Source organism: Myiozetetes cayanensis, unplaced genomic scaffold, assembly GCF_022539395.1.
Source record: "Myiozetetes cayanensis isolate MyiCay16 unplaced genomic scaffold, myiCay2020 scf3, whole genome shotgun sequence".
Taxonomy (NCBI): Eukaryota; Metazoa; Chordata; class Aves; order Passeriformes; family Tyrannidae; genus Myiozetetes; species Myiozetetes cayanensis.
In genome coordinates this window covers 58055239-58081645 of record NW_026087521.1, presented here as the reverse complement: position 1 = coordinate 58081645, position 26407 = coordinate 58055239, and the positions used below count along the sequence as shown (strand labels likewise).

The following is a 26407-nucleotide window of genomic DNA, read 5'->3' as shown; positions in this document are numbered from 1 at the left end:
CCAGGTGCCGGCCACCTACCGTCCCATCCCCGCCACAGGCCAGGATCCTGAGATTTGGCACTTTTCTGTACAGCTCCAGACTGGCCAGGGAGGAAAAGGGAAAAAAGGGAAAAAAAAATCAGAAAACTAATGCAGACACTTTTTATGCATTTTGCTGAGTGACAGTGTAACCACCGCTTACTGCAGTTTCAAATATTCATTACTAAGAATGTGAGTGGAGGTCGGGGGGGAAAAAAAAAAAAAGTCTATTTCCAAAAGCCTCAGCAGTGTCAAGGCTTCAGCCCTGGCAGTCACAGGCAGCATCGGCCCCAATCCAACCTGAGCCTTGTGGCTCACTTCATGTCTTCACATGAACACATGCAAAACCGCCAGGATGTGAAATGGGACCTTCCTCCACGTTAGGCAGCACATCCTGACAAGTGTTTTATCAGTTTAGCATGTTCCCATGCTAAATCTGGAAGGCCAGATTCTCACGTTCCCTCTAGAGAGGTCAATCTTTCATTTTTCTCTTACCCTGAAGCAAGTGAATTTAAACACCAAGGTTCTTAAACAAAATTTACTGTTCCTCATCATGATTTGATGAGCTACTGTTTCTCAAATTTGTAGAATATAACACCTTCTTCAACTGGTAACTACAGTTTAACACCACAGAAGGCAAGAACATCTAATAGAGTTCTTTCCTGGGATATCTGATCTAAGATACCAGTAGGAGAGACAAAAAAAACACATCAAAGTCCTGCTTCTTCAGCTGCACCAAAGAAAGGCATAATGAAATATCTTGTAGTGGAGTGGGTACATTCGTGTGTATAGAGCTGAGTGACCAGAGGACCTAATCCTTCTTTAGCCCCATTATACAGCTCTGAAAAATGTATGTCCACCTTAAAGCCTCTAAACATCATGAGAGAACAACAGTGGGGATGTTTCTGCAGGAATAACAAAAAGCTTGGGTGCCTTGAATAGGAAACACTTGGACTGTTCTTATACAGGTAAATGTTTTATTTTACATTATTACTATCTTTTTGTGCTGCCTAAATTGTGAAAGTAGGGTTGAACAGACTGTTAAGTACAGCAAGTATCTCCATTTCAATCACCATAGAAGTATGGTTTCTTAACCCTTGGCAGCAAGAATCAGCCCTTTAAAGACAGGTCCTCTCTCCCTTGGAAGAGGATCACAGTTCAATTGTCCAGATAAACTGAGGGAGTTACTCAGCAAGCAGAGACACTTGCACATTGCTGTCACATATGGCAATCTGGAGGCAGCCTCACCCCACTGTGATTCTCATCCATCAGGGAATGTTCAGGCACTGGGGTCAGCAGTGAGTCAGTTTTGGAGCCATTTGGACCTAGCTCTGTCTGACACAGGGGCAGCTCCTGATTTCTTCTCATAAAAGCCACCACTGCAGTCATCCCTTTTGCTACCAAAACCTGGATACATAAACCTCATACACAGTCTACTAATCCAGTCAAGTAGACCTTTTTCTGCTTTCCTCATCAGAAAAGAAAAGAAATAGGGTGTGCAGAGATGAAGGCTTGAAAACTTACGCATCTCTTGGCCCATCCTGAGAGAGATCAAAGACCTGGCGTGGATTCAAATACCACATAAACATTTGGAGAACCTTGGTGCCCTGGGAAAAGGGAAAAAATCGAAGGAAGGGAAATTAGGTGTAGTTTAATGGTTATTAGAAATAATAGTGTGCATTATTCATTATATTTGAACTGCTTTTTCTTTTTTCCCTGTGCTTTATAAAGCAAACAAAACAAGAAAAAGACAAATTAGAAAGTGACATAGCAAATGAATGTAGAATAGCAACTAGAATAGCAATAGACTCTGCAGAATAGCAACCCACCAATGTGGACAAGGTGCACATATAAGCATATGGACTAATTTCAAAATGGTTGATAAGAACATGTGTTTGGGGTCAGACCAAAGGTACATCTCCCACAGCAACCTGTTCCCCTGCCTCTCATCACCTGCAATAAAAAAAACCCTGTTATCCCATCCATGACAGCAAGAAGTTGAACAAGATTGTATGCAAAGTCACCATCACATTTAACACTGTCCTGCCCAACATCCAAGCAATGACAATGCTCTGACCTCCACCATCACCACCATGAACACTCATAATTGTAACCCTCTACTATTTAATGAAGCAGAAGACTCTGATGGCTAGAGCTGCCCCAGCACCCCCTCACTCAGTGCAGTCTGGTCAACTTATCATCCAAAAGTAGGATTTCTGTTTTCTCAGACTCCTGGATTCATTTTCCAGACACTCAGTTTTCTTCCTCCATGTTCTGCCCAGACACAAAACAGCAGGATCTCTTCCTAGCAACACAGAGCTAAGAACTCCATGGGGTGAGCTTGAATTCCAAAGTAATTCAAGAATGGCTTTCAGACATGGCCTGGGGATATCCATCAGGAACATTCCATAGCTTCCCCTTCTGAGGGATGGCTCCTCTGCCTGACACCTTCCCTTAAGTGGAGAATCCAGAACATTTGTCATACTACTTAGAAAAAGGTATAAGAAGAGAGAAAATAAATGTTGTTTGCCATAGGTATTCTTCCAGTCTCAGCTGTGTGTGGTTCATAGAACGCTTGAGCCAGAGGGAGGTACAGGACTTCAGTAATCCAGGTTTTTCTCTTCCAAATCTCTCCTTCAGCCTGTGTAAACTTTTAGCATCCACAACATGCTATGGTAGTTGAACTACACAATGTGAGAAGGAGAAGCTTTTTTGTTTTGAATCAGTCTTAGCAGTTTCATTTGATAGCCTCTCTAATTCTCCTAACAGAGGAAAAGGTGAACAGTGGCTATGCTATTCTCCATGCTCTACAGGCCTCTGTTGTATCTTACATCAATCTTTTCTAATAGAAGGACCTGTTTGTCAAAAGACACTCAGATTACTTTGGTGTTCAAAAAGTAGCAGAACTGACCTGGAAAACATTCACTTGGGTAAGTATTCATTCCAAGAATACTAAGGAAAAAGTCTGCTGCATGTTCATCACTGAGACTTGGTTCTCCATGGTACAGTACAAGACCACTAATGATTTTTTAAATGCCTTATGAATATGTCATTTCACATTCACTAGCCTTTCCTAGTAAAATCAAACCACTTTTTGGATAAAGGGAAATCTAAAACTGCATTGGCAACTGAAATTTTCTGTGGAAAGATGAAGTTTTCTGAAAACCTCCAAACTGTCATTTGAGATTCCTTTCAAGAATCTGAAAATAGGAATGCAACCACTCAAATACTCAAGTACCCATTTCAGCTGCCCAGCTCCACCAAAGTGACATTCAACAGCAAGGACCTCTTCTGAGGATTGCAGTTAAGGCATAGAGCCCTTTCTATCTGATTGACCAAGAACTAGTGTTATTTAACTGGCAGAAACTCTACTGCTAAACTAAAACTTTGTGACCTGGATCCAGCTGATGGTCTTACCTGATTCCCTCCACTTTTTGGATTGACAAAAACCAGCAGTGGTTTCATGAGTGGAGAGGAGATGGGCTTTATCACAAACGGTCGGCCTTTGTTCTCCTGAGAAACAGAAGCAAGAAATAGCTTTAGTATAAGCTGTGTATGTTTTCCTGGCATAACACACACAGGAGACCCAACCTAGCTCTGATAAAACTACCTCAGGTATTGGAAATAGTACAGTCATGTCAACATGGTGCTCAGCTGGGACTTATTATCCAGAGGAGACAATAGAACATAAATAAGAGGGGAAAATATCACTTCAGGGTAATATATAACTATTTAAAAATATTACTCAATATTATTTCCAGCCATCCAACTCCTAATTATTCACACAGCGTTAAGAATGTGGCAGATACAGTGTTATTTGTAATACAAACAGTTTTTCCAAAGGAAAACAGAATGAGATAAACTACTTATTCCATTCATTCCATCTAACAGAGAAATTATATCAGCACTTATTTGCAGGTAATCTGCTCTTGAATTCTTGGCCTTGTTGCCTTCCCACCTTTGAACAAATGCCACTGCTGAAACCCATCACATCAATGAGAAAACTATTTTCCTGCCTACTCCCTACCTTTGCAGGACACCAGAGAGCCCAGTAATGAGGATACTGTCCTGGGCTCTTACAGGCATGGATTCCAGTTTCTGATCTGCAGTTCTCCCACCACCCAAGTGAGGCCTTGAACCAGAGAGCCCTGGCCAGTCTCCAGAGCAGAGGACAGTCTCCCTCCACCTCTCCCATGAAGCTCTTTGTCTGTATAACCAATCCACTAAGAAGAGTCGGGAAGCAAGGTCTTCTATAAGATACATGGGTAACCAAACCATCAGAAAAATAATCTGTTTTCTCTCTGCCTCTGTGGTCGAATTTCAACCTTCACACAAACAGAATATTTCCAATATGAGATCCCCTGAAGGAAACATCCTCAAACTGGACCAGAGCCTTGCATCAGTGCACTCACCATGGACTTCACAACCCCAGTTTCACATCCTTGCTCTGCCTAGTGCAAAACAAGGGTGTGAGCTGAGTCTCTTAGATCCCAAGAGAAGACTCTTTCACTAGGGTGGTGGTCCTTCTGGAGTCTGGTACGTTGATTCTTGAAAAAAATCAACTCAGAAAATAAAACTTCACATACAACTTTTAGCTTTTCTAACAACAAATTCAATATCATTGAATTTTCCGGGGAAAAAATATATTAAACGATGTAAAAAAAAAAAAAGAAAAAAAAGGAAAAAAAAAAGGAAAAAAAAAAGAAAATTAACCAAAACCCTAAAACCTTCAGCTGTGGTTCAGACATTTAAACAAAAGGAATCTGATTTCCAAAGTACTTGAATACCTACTTCATTGCCTCTTTTGCTGGCTTTTCTTTTAAAAGACGTTCTCTTCTTTCGCCGTGTTGAAGTCTTTAAGGAGTTCTACATCAAAAGAAAAAAGAATACATGAAAAGCAAAACAAAATTTAGAAGACAGGCCCAGACAGAGCCCCTTTACGAAGCTCTTCCATGCATGTCCACTTGGAGAATGATAAGAGTATCTGGCACATGCTCGAGATTTAAATCACATGCGCTGCATGCTTTACACTTCCACACCACCGTTTATGGAGAAAGCCACACACGGAGACCAGACTGGTGCTTTGGAACTGGAGACTTTCCCACGCTGTGAGGGGGGAAAAAAAGATCAGATGCTCCCATAGACTCACATAACACCACATGTTGTACCTGCCAACCCTCCCAATAGGGGTAGGAGACGCCCGTTTCCCCTTCGGGGCTCCAGTCTCCTGCCCAATCAGGCTCGTCTCCTGGTATGGAGACCACCTGCATAAAGATGTAATAAAAAACATGATAAATGAGATATTTTTCATGTTTTTTTTTCTTTTTTTTTTAGGAAAGAAAACAACAAGTTTTAGCTCTGGCAACCATTATGACTCAACATAACGTAGGCCACCATGGCATACGATGCTGGCACTGTAGAGACAGTTCCAGCCTATCAAGAAACTTGTGTAATCATCTGCTAAGGAACAAACTGAATTAATCTTAATTTTTTAAAGATTTGAGTGAAGGAGGTGTTTGTGGGGTGGGTGGTTGTTTTGTTTTAAGATAACAGTATCACTTTGGAAAAAACATACAATTGCTTGTATTTTTACAGAACCTGTTAAAATAGAACTTATGTCAAGGCTGTTCTCCAGGCTGGCAATAGTCTGCTCAGTGATACTGAGTGAAAAGGTGTTCTGGTTTGATAAGAACAGTCCAAAAAGGATAATTTTATTATATTTTTCAATTACTTTAATTCAGAAATTGAAGTCATACCTACAGGAAACCCTAACCATTTCCATATGATTGAAATTTTGTATTATGGGAAATACTCCAAATATTTTTGCATTATTTCAACTTCTAGTCTAACTGTCACCAAGAAATTAAGTAACACAGGGAATTAGAAGAAAGTTCATTGACTTTTTTTTTTTCCTGGCTTCAAGGGGTAAAGCAAAATTCACTCAGCCATCTGAAAGTTCATTTCTGTCCTGACCTCGTTCAAAAGTGTACCACTTATGAAAGCCAATAAGCAGAGATCATCAAATTTCCAAACAGTGATGTCTGTTCTTCATTCTGCTTGCTAACCAACATCAACAAGAATAGCTACTAGATTTTGTTTAATACACATCCACCACTTTCAGAATTTCCAGATTTCAGTATGACAGACCAGATACAGAAGTTAATGCTTCCACTTCTCTTAGAAATAAAACTAACAAGTGTGTAACTCTGAGACCTAAAGGCACTGTCCTTAATTATGGAGATCAAGAGAAGTCTGCTGAAGCGCCCAAGGTCCCAAGCTTTTTATCACCTCTCAACAATACTTATGGACCAGGATATAGTCATGCTTTACTGCTTGCTGAAAATATTGAAGACAAGACAGGTCTGCAGAGCAATTTCAGAGCATTTGCCCTTTTAGACCATATTTTGAGAAACTACCTAGAGAAATGTTCATACTTTTCCCTACTCTGATACAAAGCGATTTTGAAAGCATGATAAACCCCAAAGACTGCACTGACTGCACAAGTGCATCAGCAATCCCATCTACACGGTCTTTCATTGCCCTACCTCAGTAATCAGATCGACTGTACAACAGTCTTGATGTTAGTAGAAAGTTATGGAAACATTACATTCAAAGCTGCCTCCCATGGGGGCCTTAACCTAGTTTCTCATCGATTCTCTGATGAAGGATTATTCCTGGAGTGGGGTAAAACACAGGACACAGCGAGAAGATCTAGTCTATCCACAGTCCTGCTAGCAGTCTGCTGAAAGCTCACACACATACCAAACCTGCATCAGTCTGTCCAGGTGCAAAATTCAAAATGCTTATCATGTTGATTAAGTGCAGTGAATTCTGCTGACAAATATGAGCCTTTAACTTAAGTTAGGTAAAATACTAGGTAAGTACTTAACTGTACCTCTAGAAAAAGGACTGTACTTATTATTCTACCTCCAAAATAGACAGACATTAGTCCAAAGAAGTTCTTCTGGAAAGGGCAAAGACAGCTCAGTAAAACACTGACTAATTTTGAAAGAATAATTTAAAGAATGTTTAAACATAGCTGTCATTAAATCCTGTAAAAATGTATCTCCTTTCTTGCCTATGGGTGAGGTGGGGAAAGGCACACAGCTATATTAAAGAAATAGTTTTAGTCTAAGCCTCCACGCATGATTATAAACATTTTAATTTCCATACTCAAAAAGGCACTAAATATGCTACATCACAACGTTATTTCACTCTTCTTTTTTTTTTTTTTTTTTTTTTTGAAACGTGCCTATATGTCACTGTTAGCAGAACCTAAAGCTTTGCTACAGTAATTGCAACTTCACGTCCATAGCAGATGAGAGGCAAAAAAGCTGCTTAAACATATGCAGGTTCTTTGTGCAAGCATGCAGAAGAGTAACAGCCAGGAGTATCAGCAGTCTTTGCACACTGAAGTGAAGAAATGGATACATAGTACCTTGTTCACATAACAAGGTGATGAGTGTTTTGTAAACATACAACATTATTCAGCAAGGGACCTGATAGCAAAGCATACCTTTAAATTGGCACCATAAGTAAATCCTAACCTGCCTCTAGAGAGGAAACCTCTCCTTTGTGGACGTCAGTTTGTCCATCTTCAAAAAGAAGTTTTTCATATTATTGAATGGTCAGTATAGCTCTCAGCAAGATTAGCTAGGTGAACAGGAGAACTGGAGTCCTTCTTGTATGGTGTTGGATGATGCAAAGTCCATGGGCTACCTCAAAGAAATCCAATTAAACCTTTCAACCTTTTCCTTTACAACATTCCAGCCTTCATTTTCAAAGGCTTTTAGCACGCTGATCTTCAAATTACTTAAATAATGAACAGCGCCTGGGAAGGTCAATCTTGACCATCTTCTGGTTGTTCACAAACACCATCAGTCAAGCCAGTTGCACTCAGCAATTGAGGAAATAAAGAAATAAACCCAGAAATATAAGCATTCACTAGAACTTTTTCAAGGTCCTCAAAGGAGCAGAAGAAGAAGACACGATGGTTACTCACCTTGAACAGAAAAACCTTGGAATTTTAATTACTGCCTTTATCTTCCCAAATGGAAGACAGACTCAATCAGTAAATACATCAGCCAGATCCTCCTTATTACCTACTTTTCTCCCACATCACAAGCATATAGCAAGTCCACTGCTAGGGCTAACAACACTTTGGCTACAAAACCTCACCTGTTAAAAAATACCACCAGTCAGCAGGGGTGACCTCCTTCACAAACTAGGAGATGGAATTGATTTGAACCCCAGGAAAACAGAGCTGGTTTCAAAGCACTGCTAACAGTACAGAAACACCAGAAATCAGTAAAAAAACTTACAAAGTGGCTCACATTATGGATAACATGGAATAGGTACTGGGAGTTTTCCATTCATGTGAGTGGGTCCTTACATACAGAGCTACCACCAATTCCAGAGCTATTTGAAGCATTCTGAATATTCTTCATCTTGCAATCAATTGCTTGCAAGGAGCTCCCCATTTAGAACATAGGTTGTCAACATTAATTTGTCCTTAGCCAATTACACCATGATGTTTTACTACCACAACACTGGTAACAAGATGGGGAGTGTGGTCTTTACACAAGCCCAATATTTGAAAGGTGGTGACCCACATTATACAAAATAAGCATGGAAAACCATTTTTGTGGCAATTTAAAAAAAAATATATATAAAAAACAGGGAAAGATTTTGCTACAAAAAGCCAACTTATTTGGTTAAAGGAAATAACAAACAAACAGGATGCAGGCATCACTAAAATCAGTTTTATATGAGTAGGAAATTCAGTTCAGGGGTTGTCTGTGACAAATGTAAGTGGTTAATTAGAGCTGAGGAAATATTTTATAACAAAAAAAGCTTCTAGCCAAATTTATTCTGAGTGTGGAATATGTGGAAAACAGATTGTTGGTTACACATTCATTTATAATGTGAATTTAAAAAAAATTTGTGAATATTTTGTTTATATTCTGTGGATTGAATGCAGCGAATATTTCATCGTGTTTACCAAACATTCCTATACGGTGAAAAGGTTTGCAATACATAGAAGAAGAGCTGGCCAGAAACAGCAGAAGAAAAATATTTCTTAAGAAAATAATAAATAAGAAAATGAGACTTCTGCCAAAAATCTGAAAACACATCCAAAAGATGCATCAGTATTGTCTAAAGCAACAAGGATGCATTCCCCATAACTGCTGTGGGAGCTGTTATGAAGTTTCATGGAAATACCTCCATTGTCTGTGTTAAATATAATTTTCATCTATCTAACGCTTCAGCTACTCAAGGTTTTTGCATGCTACTGAGCATGAATTTCAAGGACTCAGGATGTGATGTAGAAGGAATAATGGATTGCAGTACCTTCTCTCCACTCACAACTCAGGTACAAAAAGCTAACAGATATTTTCTTATAGTTTAACATTTTAAACCTTTATTTAAAAGATATTTTCCTATAAATAAGAATTAGCTAGATCAGATCTTATTTTTAATTGGAACTTGTCTGGGAAAAAAGCGTGAATGAGAAACTATATTCTCTAAAAATATTATAAAGAATGTACCTTGCTTTGGCCAAAAGCTAAATCAAAAGGAAATAAAAAGGGACCATTTTTGTGGGTTTTTTTGGGGGAGGGCTACTAAAAATAAAATAAAATAAGAATTAAAAAGATTGAAGAGACGTTTCTATTAGTAAGGTCAGACATGGATACATCTGTCAAGTATGTTGCTGAAAATTAGCCAAGGATATTAAGTCCCTGCCAAGGACTCAAACATTCCTCAACAAGAGAGGGAAAAATAGATTTCTCTGGATGACACTTGAGTAAAACAGAGAAAAAAGAGTGTGGGGAAAAGCTATCAATTACAAAAAAAAAAAACAAAAAAAAACCCAAAAACTTTTTTCTCTGAGCGGAGGTGGCTAGGAATTTTGCCTACACTCTCTCTTGACCTTAAAGAGAAACAAGTCAATTTTTTCATTACTCTATACATACATTTCCCCTTCTCTCTGCCCATTGTCTTAAATAACCAGCTTTTTAGAAATCCTAACCATGCCCAAATCTACTCTTCATATTCCGAGTCTGAAACAAAAGACTGAGCAGTGTCACCACTCAGGTCATAGGCCTTATTCCAGTTTCATAGGACTAGTTTTATCTTACTGCCTTGTCTACAGCCTGAACTTCTGGGCTTCTTGTTGACAATCAGGAGTCAAGAAGCCTGGGTCACTTCCCAAGGATGGACTGAAATAAAAATTGTTATTCTGAAATAAAAATTCAGTCAGTATTTCTGACTTCCTGATATGTTCAGCATTTGTTTCTCTCAGTTCAAGTTAGAGTGAAAACAGACTTTCAAAGAAAAAGTACTTCTTGCATGAAGTGAAAACCCTTTTAATTTTTGGCCAGCTCTCTTGTGGATATCTTTTCTTCCTATGTTCACCAGTGAATTATCCTCTCCAGGACCTATCACATCCATCACAATTGCTTTGAAGTCTAGTGTTTGTTACCTTCAACTAAAGGAGCACACGTGCTTAGTGCTGACACTGAGCAAGCACTGATGCAAATAAGACATAATTTTTTACATGTCCACTAATGGCAAATTCAAAAGGGTGTCAGTCCAGCCACAGCCAATTCCTACTGCTGTTCAAGTCAGTGTTTGTGCATGGTTTTTCCCTGTATTTGCTCAGCTCTATTTAATGAAACATGCTTGACTGCCTACCACACGGGGGATTTCTTTCAATATGCTTGCTGAACTCAGTTACAGGAACAAATCTGAACTGGATTAGCTCAGAACAAGTCATGTTTGTTGTTCATCATCCCAAAGAGGGAAATCTACTGAAGGACTGGATGGAAGGGCAGGAGAATAAAGGTTCATAATCACCGTGGAGGTATGCTGGGTTTCAGGGATAGAGACAGGGTTGAACAAGCATGCTTTCGTGAAGGAGAACCGAGCAGCGAAGCCAGGTTGGCTCTGCACAGCCACACAGCTTCAGAAACAGACATCAGCATGCAGTTACCTGAGGTTTCTTCACCTTAATGATCCAGGTGGGAGGCACAATGACAGCAGCATGAGCCCCCAGGGAACACGGCTCCTCAATGTGATGTAGCATGAAACAGGTGACTTTGTTATGAAACTGGAAGAAAAGGAAAGAGCAGAGTCAACAAAGAGGCCAAGAAATTTAAAGGGAAAGCATGGAGAGGTAGAAGAGGATGATGGCACAAAAACTGGAGCTATATTTCCAACTCTACCATCTTCAACTCATTCAAACCACAGAGTTTTAGGAACATGTAACTGAAGATTATCTTCCCAAATCATGCCTTCTTACAAACAACCAACCCACAAACAACCCAAACCAAACAAACAAAACCGCCAAAACCACCACCACCAACAACAAAGAACACCCACAATCGTTCCTACTTAAACACAAATCACAGTCTCCTGGAATATTATTCACTTACCGCCAGCTTGCACCAGGAACAACTGATGGCCACTATCTCTTTACTATGGAAGGAAAACTTCTGCTGAAATCCCTAGAAAAACCAGGAAAAAAAAAAAGATTAAATTCCTCCTGACTACAAGCAAATTTGCACCTTTAACTCTTGCCACCTGACTGTGTTAAGCTAAATCTGTTCATTGAAGTCAGATGCGTTGGTTCAGCCTCAAAGCTCTCAGACATCAAACAAGTTTTTGGGGGATAAAACAATGAGAAGAGACACAGAGAATATTGTTATATTGTCCAACTGGGGCATTTTAGCACATACTATTAAAAGCATTTCTGCAAAATCTTATGGTTTTCCTTAGATTTTTTTGTAGTTAAATGTTGCAGTCTTGTTTGCTCTAAACAAAAACAAGAATTTGAATTTTCCTTTTTTTTTTTTTTTTTTCCCTACTACAGAGCAGAATCAGCTACAATGTCTGTCTGGGAATGTTCTGGTGAGGAAATTAAGTTATAGTTTTACTGAGCTGACTCAGATTAAAATCTTTCCTGTAAGTTCCAGAAAACAAGATGGTCTGATTCAAATAAAACAGATAAAAGAAAATGTTTCTTTATAAAGAGAAAAAAACTCACAATTACCAGTAAATACGAGATTTTATTTTCCTATGGAAGAGCTTCATTCCATAGATTAAAATGTCATTTTTGCTCTAAATTCTAAGGCTGGGAAAGACCATTGGGTCATACAAATTCTTCTTACATCTAACACAGGCAACAAATGGTCAGATATAGCTTGAAGCTTTTTGCTTAATTAAAGCTCTTTTTAGTTGGAGAAAAAAACTGATTTGAGTTGATGGCTGGAGAAACAGAAAGTCCAGAACTTCACTGAGTAGCTTGTCATAGTCATCTTTACTGCTTATATTTCAGATTTGCAGTTGTCTGGATCCTTTATTCATGAGCTTCCATCAAGCCTCTCTCTTACCACATTAAGTAGCCCATCATCACCCTGAATTTTCTAATTCAATCTCTCTACCAAGTGATGAATTTGTGAGCCAGCTTTCTGTTTGGCAAGCTGAGTTAATACCTAAATCTCCTTCGTGTTGGACAATGCCCAAGACTCAATGCAAGAAAGTTATAATCTGATTTAGTAACATCTAGCAAGACATTGCCTTACTGCTCCTGTAATTAAGGTCCTTCTTATCTTGCAGGAAAAACGAGCCTGCTAGTGTTCAGTCCAATGACAAGGTCAAACACACCAAGAAGGAGAATTAAACAACCAAAAAACACAGAGAGATGCACTGGTCTTGTTAAGTGAGAAACTGGGCTACAATCTATCTATACAAGGTAGTTGAGGACAACCCTACTAATGGTCTAAAGAAAAGGAGGCTCTACCTGCCTGCCCACCATGCAGAAGTACACTTTGCAGCTGCTTCTACAGGTGTCCCCATATCCCAGACAAACCAGCTTGCCAGGTGCACCACACCACCATGATCAACTCCCAGAAAGGCTTGTGTCACCTTCTGCCTAGATTTTTTGGTAGGTTTTTGTTTTGGGATTTTTTTGTTTGTTTGTTTGTTTTTTAATCCTCCACCTAATGCCTCGGAGTTTACATTCAGAGAAATTCAAAGTCTAGATTCTTCATAATTATGGTGATTTGGCATATTCAGGTTTAGTAGTAGTGTAGTCAAAATGGCTTAAAAAGGACAAGCTGGCCAGCTGCTTCTGGCTGGTCACATCTCGTCTGCCATTCGGTGTGGACACAAGAATGAGCAGAGTGGCAGTAACTGTGACCCAAGTGTCGGTACAGAGGTCTGAGGCTGGACTAAACACTCTATTCTCATTCACTTACACTGGTGCTTCATAGTGTTTCTCACAAATCTCACCCTCTGTGGTCCCAAAATGCATTAAAAGAAAAAAGATTTCAGTACCTCATGGGCATAAAGTGTTTTGTTTTGTTTTGTTCTGCTTTGTAACAGTCAGGGGGAAAACCTCTTTTCTCCCAAAACCTCCACTAACAAAAACCTAAATTCAGTACATTAATTCCACAGCCCATCAGTTGTGTATTTTAAACATATGGCCTAAGCAGCTTGTCTGGTTCTGGATGGACCGTTTTTCCATTTATTTACTAAGCCATTTGGCTTTTAGGGAGTAATTAGAGAAAATGATACAGCGATGAAAACATATTAATGATAATTAGCAACAAAACACCACTATCCTTTCTCAAATAGCTTTACAAATGTGCACTAATACTTCCTAAGGATACATGTTTCAGGTAAGATAGCACTTATTTGAAAGCTAGCTTTACAAATAAAGGAACTCATAAACAGTGCACTGGCGCAGGGAGATTTGATGAGGACTATCAAACTGAAACCATGGAACCCCCCATACTTTTCTAGAAATTATCTTTTCCGCCTTCTCTCAATGAGAAGCAAAACCAACTTCCAGTTATCTTGTTCCTGGGTCATGCAAGGAGTTTTTCTGCACCAAGTTAGAAGTTTTGAGATAGAAAATGAATTTCACCTTTGGAGAACATCAGCCTAAGAGTACATGATTAACCCTGATTCCTCGGCAACCCATTCCTCTACAACACGTGAAATCCCCTATTGTGAGCTGCTCCTGTAGAAATAAATGGTTGTGCATATCGGAAGAAACATACTCATAAAAAAAACACCTGAATCCCCACAAAACCAGCTTATGTGATTGATTATTTAGACAGATTGAAGGTCCAAAATAACACAGACATCCATGCTTACAAAAGAGTACATAGTTCTGATATGTTTTGGTTATATTCTCAAAAGTATTTATCATTAAAGACTATTTTCACACTAGTGCTAGGGCTAGTAATATTTTTTGCAAGTATTTTCCTACAATATTTATTGTCTTTTTAAGGCTCTTACAGACATCCTAATGCAACATTGCTGTAGGAGAGTCAGGTATTATTACAACTTGAATACAGACTACAACAGAAGCACTTGGATGGCGATCTCTGCTAAAAAAAACAAAGAACTGAAGTTGCCTTTCAGGTACTGGAAGTTTCAGTTCTACCCTTAGATACAGGAAAACATGAAGCTCTACATCAAGCCTGTAAAGGGACCAGTAACTGAGAGACACTGCAGAAACACACTGCATGTATACAGAGGACACACTACTTTGGACACCACAGAAGGTCAAAGAAATACATCACTTGTTTAGCATGATGGTCTAAGATGTGTTCTAAGTCTCAGAAAATCCCTAAACCACTACTAACTGGAAGTATACAAAGAAAAAATCCTTTGCATTCATCCTTAAGCTTCTATTACTGCACTCAGTTATGAAATGGATGCTGGACCACATGGTCTGAACATTCTTATGTCAAATTATATAAAGATTTCTCTGATGATCCCAGGTAATAAACAGCTAACAGCTACAAAACTATCCATTTTCATGTCTTCTAGAGAAAAAATGAATTCTTAAGTCTCATGAATGATGTGGAGGACACAGTTTGGGAGGATTTATTTATCATCTCTTCCAACACAACAGCTATGGAGCATGAGGAAAAAAACTAATACCTGACAGGTTTGAAACAACCAAAATGTAGTTATTCTCATAGCATATAGTCAAATTCAGGAAATTATTGTTAAAGGATGTTGTAAATGCTACAACTTCACCAGAACTCAAGGTTGAACTAGGTACGATCCCAGGAAAGAAAATTATCATAGGCTATAACATAACCATAAAGGCATGATTTCTGGAAATTTATGAGACAGAAATCTTTAGGGTTCAGGAGACTGTTTTGAGGTTCCATAATTAAACACCTGCTCCATTGTATTCCTTTTCATATTAAGCCATTGTTGCACTGGGCTCAGTGGTGCTTTTTAAGAGATCTGTCCATTCCTCTATTGCAGTCTCCAGTTTCAAAACAAAACAAAACAAAAAACAAACAAACAAAACAAACAAACAAAACAAAACAAAAAAAAAAAAAGAGGGAATCTTCACAGCAAGTTGAAAGAAAGACAGAAATTGTTTGGTTACACTGCACTTTTTTTTTTTTTTTTGCCTATTTCTCCATATAGTACTTTAGCAGTAAATCAGTGAAATCACCACTGGGAAGAAGAATAGGAAAAACCAAAGCCTAAACGAGCCCATATAAGCTGTATCTACACTAGCAAGTGATGGGTAACAGTGATAGCACAGGCTCTGTTGGTACTGAGAACATTATACACAAGGATTTTCAAATAATTTCAAATAATTTTACTTTGGACTAGCTGTAGTCTGGTCCTGTGGACTCAATGTCCATTACTAACAGCAGAATAAACTTTCAATTTGGTTAATCTAAAAGGAGTTCAGTTCATTTGTTGCAAGACTGCCCCATATGTGAACCATCATAAGGATGCCATGAGGATAATCAGGATAATTTCTTCCAAACTGCACTTCTGATCTAAGGTGGAACACTATCAGACACCAGGAAGTGTCAGGCACGGCACACAAAATATAAAGCCACAAAGCTAAGAATATTGGGGTGCATTAATTCCTATCCACTTGCTTATGATTTGAAGCATGAGAAGGGTATATCCTAAAAACTTCAACAGTTATTAATGATCATTAAAATAATTAATCATCCCATTCCAGGTATGACATAGGACTATTACACAACACTGAGATCAACCAGAATCCTTAGGTATTCCACGAAAAATACTTTCTTTTATTGCTTTAAATCTACTGCCATTCTGTTTCAATGACAGTTTCCCTTTTCTCGCATGACAAGAGAATAATAAAGGTGATTCTTACTCAGATGTTTAAGAAATGTCATAGCAGAGCACAAAGACAGACTACTTGGCCAATAAGTATAATGGATGTTTTTTGTTATAATTTTTTCTAATTCCTTCTGTTTCTTGACAAAGAACAACTCTACTACAATATACCCATGTTAGTTTTAACTGAACATGTCTCATTTAAGGGGAAAACAGATTTCTTCTGAACTTCTCCATATTCTCCATTTGATGGTTGGACTTGAGGACCTTAAAGGTCTCTTCCAGCCTTAATGATTATACTATTCTATATCAGCCAAGGTTACCCAGGTGAACATACCCAGCACACGATTTGGTGTGACAGCCAGTAAGTACTCCCATTGCAAAATCAACTCCTAATGCCTGTAGTGGAGATTCAGGCCAAAAAAGCACAGAAAGAAGGCAAAGTCATACCATAACAATTGTGTATGTAAACTGCCTTGCTGCACTGTTCCCATGCTACAGACATTTTTATTGCGTGTCTTATTGCAGCTGCTAGCTGACAATCTGTGCAAATATCTAGATAGAAATCTACATACAAATTTTCCTCAAACTTAAATGCTGTGCCATGGAGATGAGCCACAGACTTCCTTACTAGTTGGTAAGAGGGAGGCAAAAGTATAATAGAGTGCTAGAGAAAGGAAATTAAATCCCTGTGTTAATTTAATTTTTAAATATCTCTCAATATATTTCAGGGGCTCATAATATTTCAGAATAATGGTCTTCAGTAGCTAAGATGTTTCTTCCTGCTTTTATAGCCTTTTAGAAATAAACTTTTACGATCTATGCAGCAGAGCAAACATGAAACAGTCTCACAAATCTTAGAATCTGCTGGGGTAGAAATAAAGCAACAGCCTTTCTTTTCCCAGAAGCCTAAAAAACAGGCCATCACAATTTTGGCACAGAGGACAGCACTGGAAGAACACCATATTAGCACCAGGTTAGCTTAACAAAGAAAGAAGCTCAAGGAGCCACAGCCTTCTTCCTAATCATTTTCAGCAGCTGGTGCAGCACAACCTCCCAGGACACACGATGTGCTCATTCCTGCAGATGCAGCTGCCTTTCTCTTCCCTCATGGGAATCAGGGCTCTTATTGCTCAACATCTCAAGCTTGTCATTAGCCATTAAAATAGGCCAAGTGTTTGTGATAGGAAAAAAAATTCCGTGACTAGAAGGACCTACTGGCTGCCCTGATTTCCACAGTGCTCTGTGTCGCACTTGGGCTGTGCTGCAAGTCTTACCTTTCCACACTGCTTGCATTTCCCCTCCTGCCTCCGCCTGTGCACCCAGTGATGTCGGACAAAGTTCTGCAAAACAGGGACACAAAGATATGTTACAGGAAGCCTTGGCACCTTGCAATCAACAGTACTATCTGTGTGACACTGGTTTACAGATACCAAAGCAAAAGTCCTTTCAGCCAGTGCAGTAATTCCAGGAGCAAAATGCAGCACTCACTGCAGGAAACCTCAAAAACCACCAAAACTGTGGGAGGAATAAGGATAAGGTGGTGTTTTCTTTATCTGTGTTGAAATGAGGCCAGAACTACTTTCTCAGTATTCTTCCACAATGAGAAGGAAGTTCATTACATGACGCAGAGATAATTATCACCTAAACACAGAGTACACAGAAGTGCCCAAACACTGCTGTGTTCCGCCACAAAGCAGGGCCCCACGCTCTTCTGCTTGGAAATACAGTCCTATAATGCATAAAATATCATAAGGTAATGAAAAAGAAGGAAAAGAGGTGAGGAAATCCTTGAAGCAGTCTTTTCTCCCTGTTTGGACTATTTACATCCTGGATGGCAGCAAGAGGTGAGCAAGAGATGGGGGATGGGCAGGACTGTGGCACTGCTTCTGCACAGGTAAGGGCTAGAAGAGGTCTGCCTGCACCACACTGTTATTCCAGCCAACACTGAACTGCCAGTGTGACTGGGAATTGAGTTATCTCTGCTAGAGCAAGCTGGCCACCAAATCATCTGCAACAATTGAGAAGTGTTTTTGAAACACTGGCATTTAACTATGTAAGACAGATCTAAAATTATATCAGTAATAACTATAAACACCTTCAACACCTTCAAAGAAACTGAATTCATACAGTGGTGGGATGTAAGTCATGAAGTTTTTGAATGTCTGATTTTATGTTTGAGGTACTTCTAGAAGAAGGAAAAAAAAAAAACAAAGACAAAGGGAGAGCAAGAGAAAGGAGAGGGAAATAAAGAAAAAAAATTTAAAATGCCAGTAAGAAAAAAAAATGCTACCAAAAAAAGGAAAAAGACAGACTAGCTGAATGAATGGAAAAAAAGAGAACAAAAAGATGAAATGGTTTCGGTCAGTGCTAGTAATGCAGTTCTTCAGCTAGAGTTCATTTCACATTTATTCTGGAGAGGAGAACATGTTCCATTGGGAACCATCGTGTAAAACTCCTCTGAATCTAAAAGCATTTCAGCAGCTCCATGCTAGGTGGATCAGCACACATGAAAAATGAAAAGTGATCATCATTTTTCCATTACTTACCTCTCTTGGAGATCTGGATCCTCCTTCTCGGAAAGTTGGTTTGCAGCGAAAATTAATCTGGAATTGAAATAAAACTGTTAGAACTTCAAGTGAGTTGAGACATAATTTACTCCAGCATTTTTATCTAGGTCAGGTTTCCGAAATATTTATTATCTATTAAAATATTAGCTTCACTAGGTGAAAAAGAGTAACTAACCTGGATCTCAGAAAAAAATATCTCTTCTTATGTCGTATTAATTCTCCTTCCTAGACCTCTACACAGCCCTCATCTTCACTAGTGCTATTGCTGCCTGCCCAGTTCAACTATTGAAACCACCTCCTCCCTCTAGAAGGAAGCTGCTTCTGTTTTGTTTTTCAAATGCAAACTTCAGCTGAGATCTCAAAAGTCAGTAGATGCTAGAAATCTAACTCTGTGAGACCTTTTTGCACATCCCGTCTTTATGTCTTCATAAACAAAATCTGTAGAGAAGTCATCATTCAGATAAAGAACCATAGAAATTACCATAAATTTCTACCTTTTCATTAGATCAGGATGCTTTCATCCACCTCCCCAACCACAAACCATTTGGGGAGCATTGTACTGCCTCGTGCAGTGGTATTGCCAGCTTCAGATGGGAAAGACAAAGAGGACAACAGGAGCTTCCATGAATGGAAAACATTTTTAGAAAGGTGGAGGGAAAAAAAGCATTTATTAAACAAGAAAGAAGTCCTACAAAAAAGAAAGAAAAATTTTGAGAAAAGAAAATCAATAGAAGTAAGAGTAGAACGGAGAGGATGTAGAAAGAAAAAAAAAAATACTTGAGAGAGGCCTTGGAAAAGACCAGAGGATACATGAAGTAAGGATGTACTAGATGAAATAGATTCAAGCTTAAGTGGACTATCCTTCAAAGAATAAAACATTTAGGAATAATGCACAGCTATGCTCCTCTTACGAAGGTAGAAGGATCAAGTTTCTCCAAATTTAAATACAACTCTCCCCAGATAAATAAGTTCTTCCCTCATTTAATAATGCCGTTCAAAATAATAGCTCTCGGGAGAAAAAAAAAACAAACAAAAACAAACCAACAAAACCTAAAGCCTTCAAAAAAAGAAGCAAACAAAATACCTGTTACTTAAAAAGAAATGAAAGACATTGTTATATTATTCTTCTTTCATTGCTCTTCACCTGGAATTGCAATTTGCTGTTTCATTGCTCAATCATGGCAGGCTGGAAAGACACCCATCTTGTATTTATATTTATTTTGCTTACAACTTGCACCTTTGCAGAAAGGGCCAAGAAGAAGACTCATGTACGAGTTTTAAACTCCACAGAGTTTAAGAGGGATGCAGACTTTACAACAACCCTCTGCCAAGAAGTGGATTTCATGATCTCCAAAATGTCATAAACAAGCTCAACTTCTCTTCGGGTTTTACCTAAGTGCTCATTTGCTCTGGCTGGCAATGCCACCAGCTCACTGGACTATGGAGACTCAGCACTGCTGCTGATGGAGGAAGTCATGAAAAATTCACTGGTAACATTTTGTGCTGAAAGCATGTGCTAATGTTAATTTGACTGGGGATAAAAGCATCGGGGGTGGAAGTGGTACCTCTCCAACTATGACAATCACTGTGGCATTTGTCAACATGAGTCCAAGCACTTGGAAAGGAAAAAAACCCTTTCCAAAGAGTTGCTGCTATAGATTTGTTATGCATCAGTTTCTTTTTTGAAGAACAACATAGCTAAACATATAGGACTGAAAATTAATGTCTAATGAAAGTGATGGGGCAATTCCCACACATATTTCTTTACACATATCACACCAGGAATGAAAATGGTGGGAGGAGATTTCTTTAGACCATTTCCAGTTAGTCATAATGAAGACAAATCGCTGATAGGAAGACTGAGGTCAGTGATAGATATTCTGTAGAAGCTTGGGTGTGATGAGGGATCCTTGAAGGAAATGAGAAGCAGATGAGAAGAGATGGTAACAGAAATAATGACACTGTAAAGGAAAGGGTTGATGTTTTCCATTTAACAGACAAGAATTTAATTTCAGAAGTTTTGAAGAGTAAACACTATAATCTAGTAAATACAGGGGAAAACATTTACAGTAGCATCTTATGCAACATTGCTCATAATAAATATAGCTGTCATACAATAAATTATACTGGCTTTAGTTGGGAAATTCTGAAAGACCAATTCTGTACATGACACGATGCTCAATTTTCTAGCTTCAATTTTTAATCTAGAAGTAGGGGGAATTTATTTTTTTTAACACTAAAACTGTGAAAACATTCTGCAATTTTTCTTCTTGGTTTGTTTTCTCATTTTGTTGTTTTGGGGGGTTTTATGGTTCAGGGGGGTTCAAAGAAACACACTTTAACAAAAAAAAAAAAAAAAAAAAAAAAGCTGGAATTTTAAGTCAACTCTTTTTTTAAAAAAGTGCGTTGTTAAAACAGCTTTGAAAACTTCATTTGGCATATAGTGTTTTCCAGGCTGAAACCTCAGAAAAAAAGAATTAAAAGAGTGTTGGCTATGGCAGGCTCCAGAAGATGGCAATGTCTTACCTTCTCTAACTGCTCCATGCAGGCGTTGTGGACCACAATCTTGCAGGCAGCACACTTCCTCCGCAGAGCAGATTTCTGCAAGAGGAAAGGGAGACGTGAGCATGGAGGTGCGGTATTCCCAGGAGGGGAAAAGAAAGTTAGCTGTGAAACAGGAGATGTTTCTCTCCTTATGCAACATACTTTTTTTTTTTTGCTCTCTTGGTGCTCTCTGCTGTGTACCGACAAGTGAGGAAATAAATAAATAAATAGGTCTGAAGCTCTTCCAGTTAAAAACTGAACTTTGTGAAAAAGACAGCCACAGTTCTCCAGCTTGTGAACTAGAAGTAAAAATTTCCCTTTGGGTAGCAGATCAGGTTGTTAACACTGCAGAGCATCACTATAAAGAGCAGCATCCTAGGAAGATGATGAGCAGAGCCAGTGAAAAGAGGTGAAAAATTATACATGCAAATCAGAGAACTCCAATCATCCACTTCATGCTTATCATATAATATTTAATTTGATAGGTCTGGCCACTGACTTGAAGAAAAATATGTGGGTACTTGGGTCATTTAGCAGAGAATGATAAAATTCTCAGAGAATGCTGTTAAATGCTTATGATATGTTACAGCAGGGACAAAATTCTCAATTATGCTGGTTAGTTTTATTAATTTCAGTAGGGCTTTTAAAATAATTTCCATTGATTCCCCTGGGCCAAGGCATATCAAAGGCAAGAGAATGCATCCAGAAGAGAGAATATATTGACTTATTTTACTTCCACAAACTCAATTTAATTAACCAGATGGAATTAATTTTCATAGAAACTTAACTTACAGACTTGTGCTTTAGGGACAGAAGATTTATAAATACACAGTAAGTTGCAATTTCTTCAGATTTTTGCATTCAATTTATGCATGTCCATTTAAATCTCTAATAAATTATTTCTTTAGAATTTTCTAATTATTTTAAATAAGCTCAAGAAGGAACAGGGAACACAGCTTCAGCTCACATTATGGAATAATTATAGCAATTTTACTGATTCTCATAATTATCCAGATACACCCTAACTGTACATGTTTACGTGTATGTGGAGGGGTGTTATAATGTTTCACCTGAAGAACCATGACACTGTATAGCAGGTTAAGCTTTCACATGTTTTGGGAATTGATAATTTCATGTTTATTATCTCTGTGTTCACAGAGAAGACAAGACACAGCCTTGCAAATCATATGCAATATATTACTAAATTTCCACTGTGCTTTCAATGAGCCAAATCATGAGGAACCAGTTACTTGGTTTTAGAAAAGACAAACTTCTATTAAGAACATCGGAATCAGCATACCAAAGGTCCACTCAACCAAAAAAATCCTGTCTCCAGCTTTCACCAAATCCCAGTGCCTCAGCATCAATGAAAGCGCAGGGCAAACATGCAGTGACATTTCCCTTGATTACCAACAATCAGCAGTTTGTTGGGACTTTGCCTCGGTATTCTGAAGGAGGCATAAACTTCTCAGGCTTGGCCTTAATGCTATATGCCATAAAGTAACCATTTCACTTGAGAAGTTTTAGGAGATGGATATTAAATTTGTGCAATGGAAAGCACTGATATTTTGGATCAAAAGTGCCCCAAAAACTAGGGGTGGTTAGTGAATCAAAATGCTTGGATTTGAATTAAATTCTCTGAAGTGTGGATTTTTTAAAACAAAAGCAAAAAGATGATGGCTTCCCAAATACCAAAATAAAGGAGATTGGGTTTTTATCTTCTCTTTTGGTGAAGCAATTTAACTGAAACACTAAGGGAAGTGCCCTCAAAGGAGATTGGAAGTGTAACAGTGACTCACCAGTCAAAGGAGAGACACACATAGGTTTGAGATCAGTCCCATGAAACCTTTTCATACACAGTAGAAAAGCTTCAACAGGAGATGGCTAATCTTGAATATTCTCGAATAGAGGAGGCAAACACTCAAATATGAGTTCACTCATTGCTGGTGAGTGCACTCAGGAGTTTGGAAAGTTCAGTTCAAATCCTCACAGTGATTAAAATCACAAAAATTTGATCAGATCGTACTCTCAGAGACTGCAATAAGTGATATATTTGTGTATATGTTTGTGTAAAATAGACTGGTTGCTTTGAACGTTTCTGAACATCTTGATATTCTAACTTTTTTTCCCTTACCATGTTAATAAAGCTGCTCATTACATACACTCCCACTGTGTAAATAATCTGGGTCACTTAAAATTGTTTTGGGCTTTTTTCCCCAAGCAATGAAATCTCTAACAGCAGCCTTTTCCCCCTTTGGTATTCCTCCTGCAACACAGGAAAACAATTCAAACTCCCAAGCCACTGAGTACTGCATCAATCTGAAGTTAGGCTTGTTACCTCAGAAAGAGAAAAAGAAATCTGAAAATAACTCACTGAGAATTTGACTTGGCAGCTTTCCTCCCCCAGGTAGCAGAGGTCCCCAGAAACATTTGTCTCTAGCCACAGATGCTCTCCATTCACAGCATTTTCCTGAGGAAAGATGATTGTTAATCTGTTTTGTGAAATTCAGCCATGTGAGTATCAGGGGGGAAGGAAAAAAAAAAAAAAAAAAGGTCTGATTTGCACACAAATTTTGAAAACTAAAATAAACTAGAAAAAAACAAATGAAAAACAACCACCACACCATTAGGTGTTGTTTTGGTTTTCTACAACACAAAGCCAGAGCACATAACAGTACTACCTGGCTGACCACCCCTGCTTAAAGGATGCTGACAATACAACGATGTGTCACCAATTGAAACCAAAGTATTTTTGTGCACTGTTCAGTGAAACTTTACTGATATTCTTCCCACATGCTGCATAGTTTAATTGGTAATTTAGATTTCATAAGCATGAGATATACGCAGAATTTTAAAGAAACAGAAAATCAAGAGAGATGAAATGAAAACACAGCTACTGCACTTTCAGCTGGAGAGGCCAAAAAATTTGAGAACTGGGCCCAAGAGTGAAAAATAACATAACGACTACAGCTTTAGGAGGATGGGATAATTTAGATGAGGGAAAATGCTTTCTTTAAAATGGCTGGATCAACACTATGTTTGTGAATACATCAACAAAACATTAGGCCACCAGGAGAGACTAGACTCTATATGTGAAAGAACAATTCATTCAACTGAGAACACTCTCAAAAAAGAATCTACCTAGCACACTAACAGGTAGGAGTGATCAACTGGGTAATATCTGATTTTGCATTGACAGCCTCATTTGATCCAATTTGTACCTTAATTCTGTAAAAATTCTTGTTCTAAGGAAATTTTGTTGTAGATAGACCATGGTTTTCACTTGACTGTAATCCTGGCATGACTAAAAAGCCTAGAAGTCTACTGTACACTACTTGAGCAAAGTGAATAAATAGGATTTCTGTTCAGCTAGAATTAGAGCACGATAGAAAATGCTTTGACAGTCTGACATTTGGTTCCCACACTGCAGAAGTCACAAATGATGACGCTTACCAAACAGATGGCGTCCGACAGCAGGATGCTCTGAAATAGCCATCTTGGATAAAATAATTTATTTAAAACACCACTGACAATTTCCAAGTGATAAAATGAGAAAACTTCTCTTGCCGTGTGCTTTTCTTAGGTAATGGAGAAAAGCAGAAGTGGAAAAATTCTTTGTTGTCTAGAGTATGAGAGCATCCACAATAGCCAGGACCTATGCAAGTCTGGACAGGGTTCTACCACAGTTGTGATGTTCACTTCAAATAAACTAAGAGGACAAGACCAATATTGAGTTTTATTCCTAATGAGAGGTCTATCTGTCTCCAGCTCTTCTAACTTCATCAGAAATAATCCCATTGGTGTCAGACTCAGTATCATCCCTTAGCACAAGGGCCCAGGTAAGAGTGAGACTGGGATTCCAATCTACTGCCATTGCACCCTGATTAATCTTCATTTGATGGCACAATGTTCTTTACCTCCATTTCTTCTCATCTTTTTGTCTGCCTATCCACTTGAACTGTAGACCCCCTGGGACAGAGAGTTTCCTAAACTCTACAGATCAGAGCACAATAATTTAGGCAGGACTTTTCAACACTTTTATGATGCAAAACAGCTTCTAAGAACTTGTACTAGGTTAAAAAATTCTTCAAGCCTTTCTTAGAGGGCAAATTACTCAGACTGTGAACACTTTCGCTCATATTTATCCTTGTATTACAGCTATTTTCTCTGCCAAGAACTATCTTGGATTTACAGCACACCATGAAGGCCTAATCACACACTGATAAAATTACTATGCCCACAGTATTGCCCAACATATTAACATCCTCTCTAGCTCTTGAGGAGTGAGACAAGAGGACCAAGGCAGCAGGATATGAGCTCATCAAAGAGTGCTTGACCTGAGCATGTTCTCTGCTGACAGAACAGTGCAAAACATTAAAACTCAGAGGTAAATTTTGTAGATTGTAAAAGATGTTTAGGAAGGATCAACTCCGAAAGCTAAGTGAGAAAGCACACAGCTCCTGGAACATAATTTTAAATGAGGAATTAAAATTACTTTAAAAGCATGAAACACCCCTTCATTGGGACAACTTCCACATAACTTGCCATCAGGATTTCTAAAGATGAAGTGGCCTATTTCCATAACCTAGTTTAGACTGATTGAGGTTGTTTTCTATTGTTCCAGACTGTATCATAGATTTACATGTCTAACTTTACATCACCATGTAAATAAAATTAGGAAGTAGTCTACAAGGATGAACTTTGTAGTTCATGCTATGATAGAGTTCTGACACTGCTAGGTAACAAAAATATAAATAACCTCACCTGCTATAAGGGGCATACCTCCAGATACTTACTGTCACATCACTGTGTGTAAAAACTCACCATTTCAACTCCAGCAAACTGACATTGGACAAATCTTTTAACATGAATCAGAGCAAAAGTTGAGACTTCCCAAGATGAAATGCCCTCCCTCAAAAATCTTTTCCTGTCTATTCATTTATCTCAATAAGATCAAAGGGAATTATTTGAGCTTTGCTGTTTTAAATTTTACAGGGCTCTGTCATTTATACGACGAGATGTTCTGCTGCCACATATGAAAATCAAGATAATATAGTCAAAAGAAAATGCTTTGACCTTTCCTAAACCAGATTTTTCATTCAATTCTGACAATTTTTTTACAAAAATCAATACAT

At 38.4% G+C, this 26407-nt stretch overlaps 1 protein-coding gene across 6 annotated transcripts in view; it reads right to left on the bottom strand.

The window, feature by feature from the left end:
• The window catches only part of DGKI (diacylglycerol kinase iota), a 208073-nt gene that overhangs the window by 99222 nt on the left and 82444 nt on the right, over positions 1-26407 (bottom strand). For 3 of the 6 annotated variants that reach the window (XM_050324758.1, XM_050324757.1, XM_050324756.1), the window contains exons 3-13: positions 23647-23742; positions 21255-21329; positions 18708-18764; positions 17436-17501; positions 11454-11525; positions 11012-11128; positions 5187-5282; positions 4810-4884; positions 3436-3531; positions 1543-1625; positions 20-80 (exon numbers count right to left, since the gene is read on the bottom strand). In XM_050324758.1, the coding sequence (XP_050180715.1) occupies positions 20-80; positions 1543-1625; positions 3436-3531; positions 4810-4884; positions 5187-5282; positions 11012-11128; positions 11454-11525; positions 17436-17501; positions 18708-18764; positions 21255-21329; positions 23647-23742 (894 nt within the window). The remainder of the gene's footprint in view (positions 1-19; positions 81-1542; positions 1626-3435; positions 3532-4809; positions 4885-5186; positions 5283-11011; positions 11129-11453; positions 11526-17435; positions 17502-18707; positions 18765-21254; positions 21330-23646; positions 23743-26407) is intronic. The other 3 variants (XM_050324753.1, XM_050324754.1, XM_050324755.1) reach the window with 3 other exon arrangements.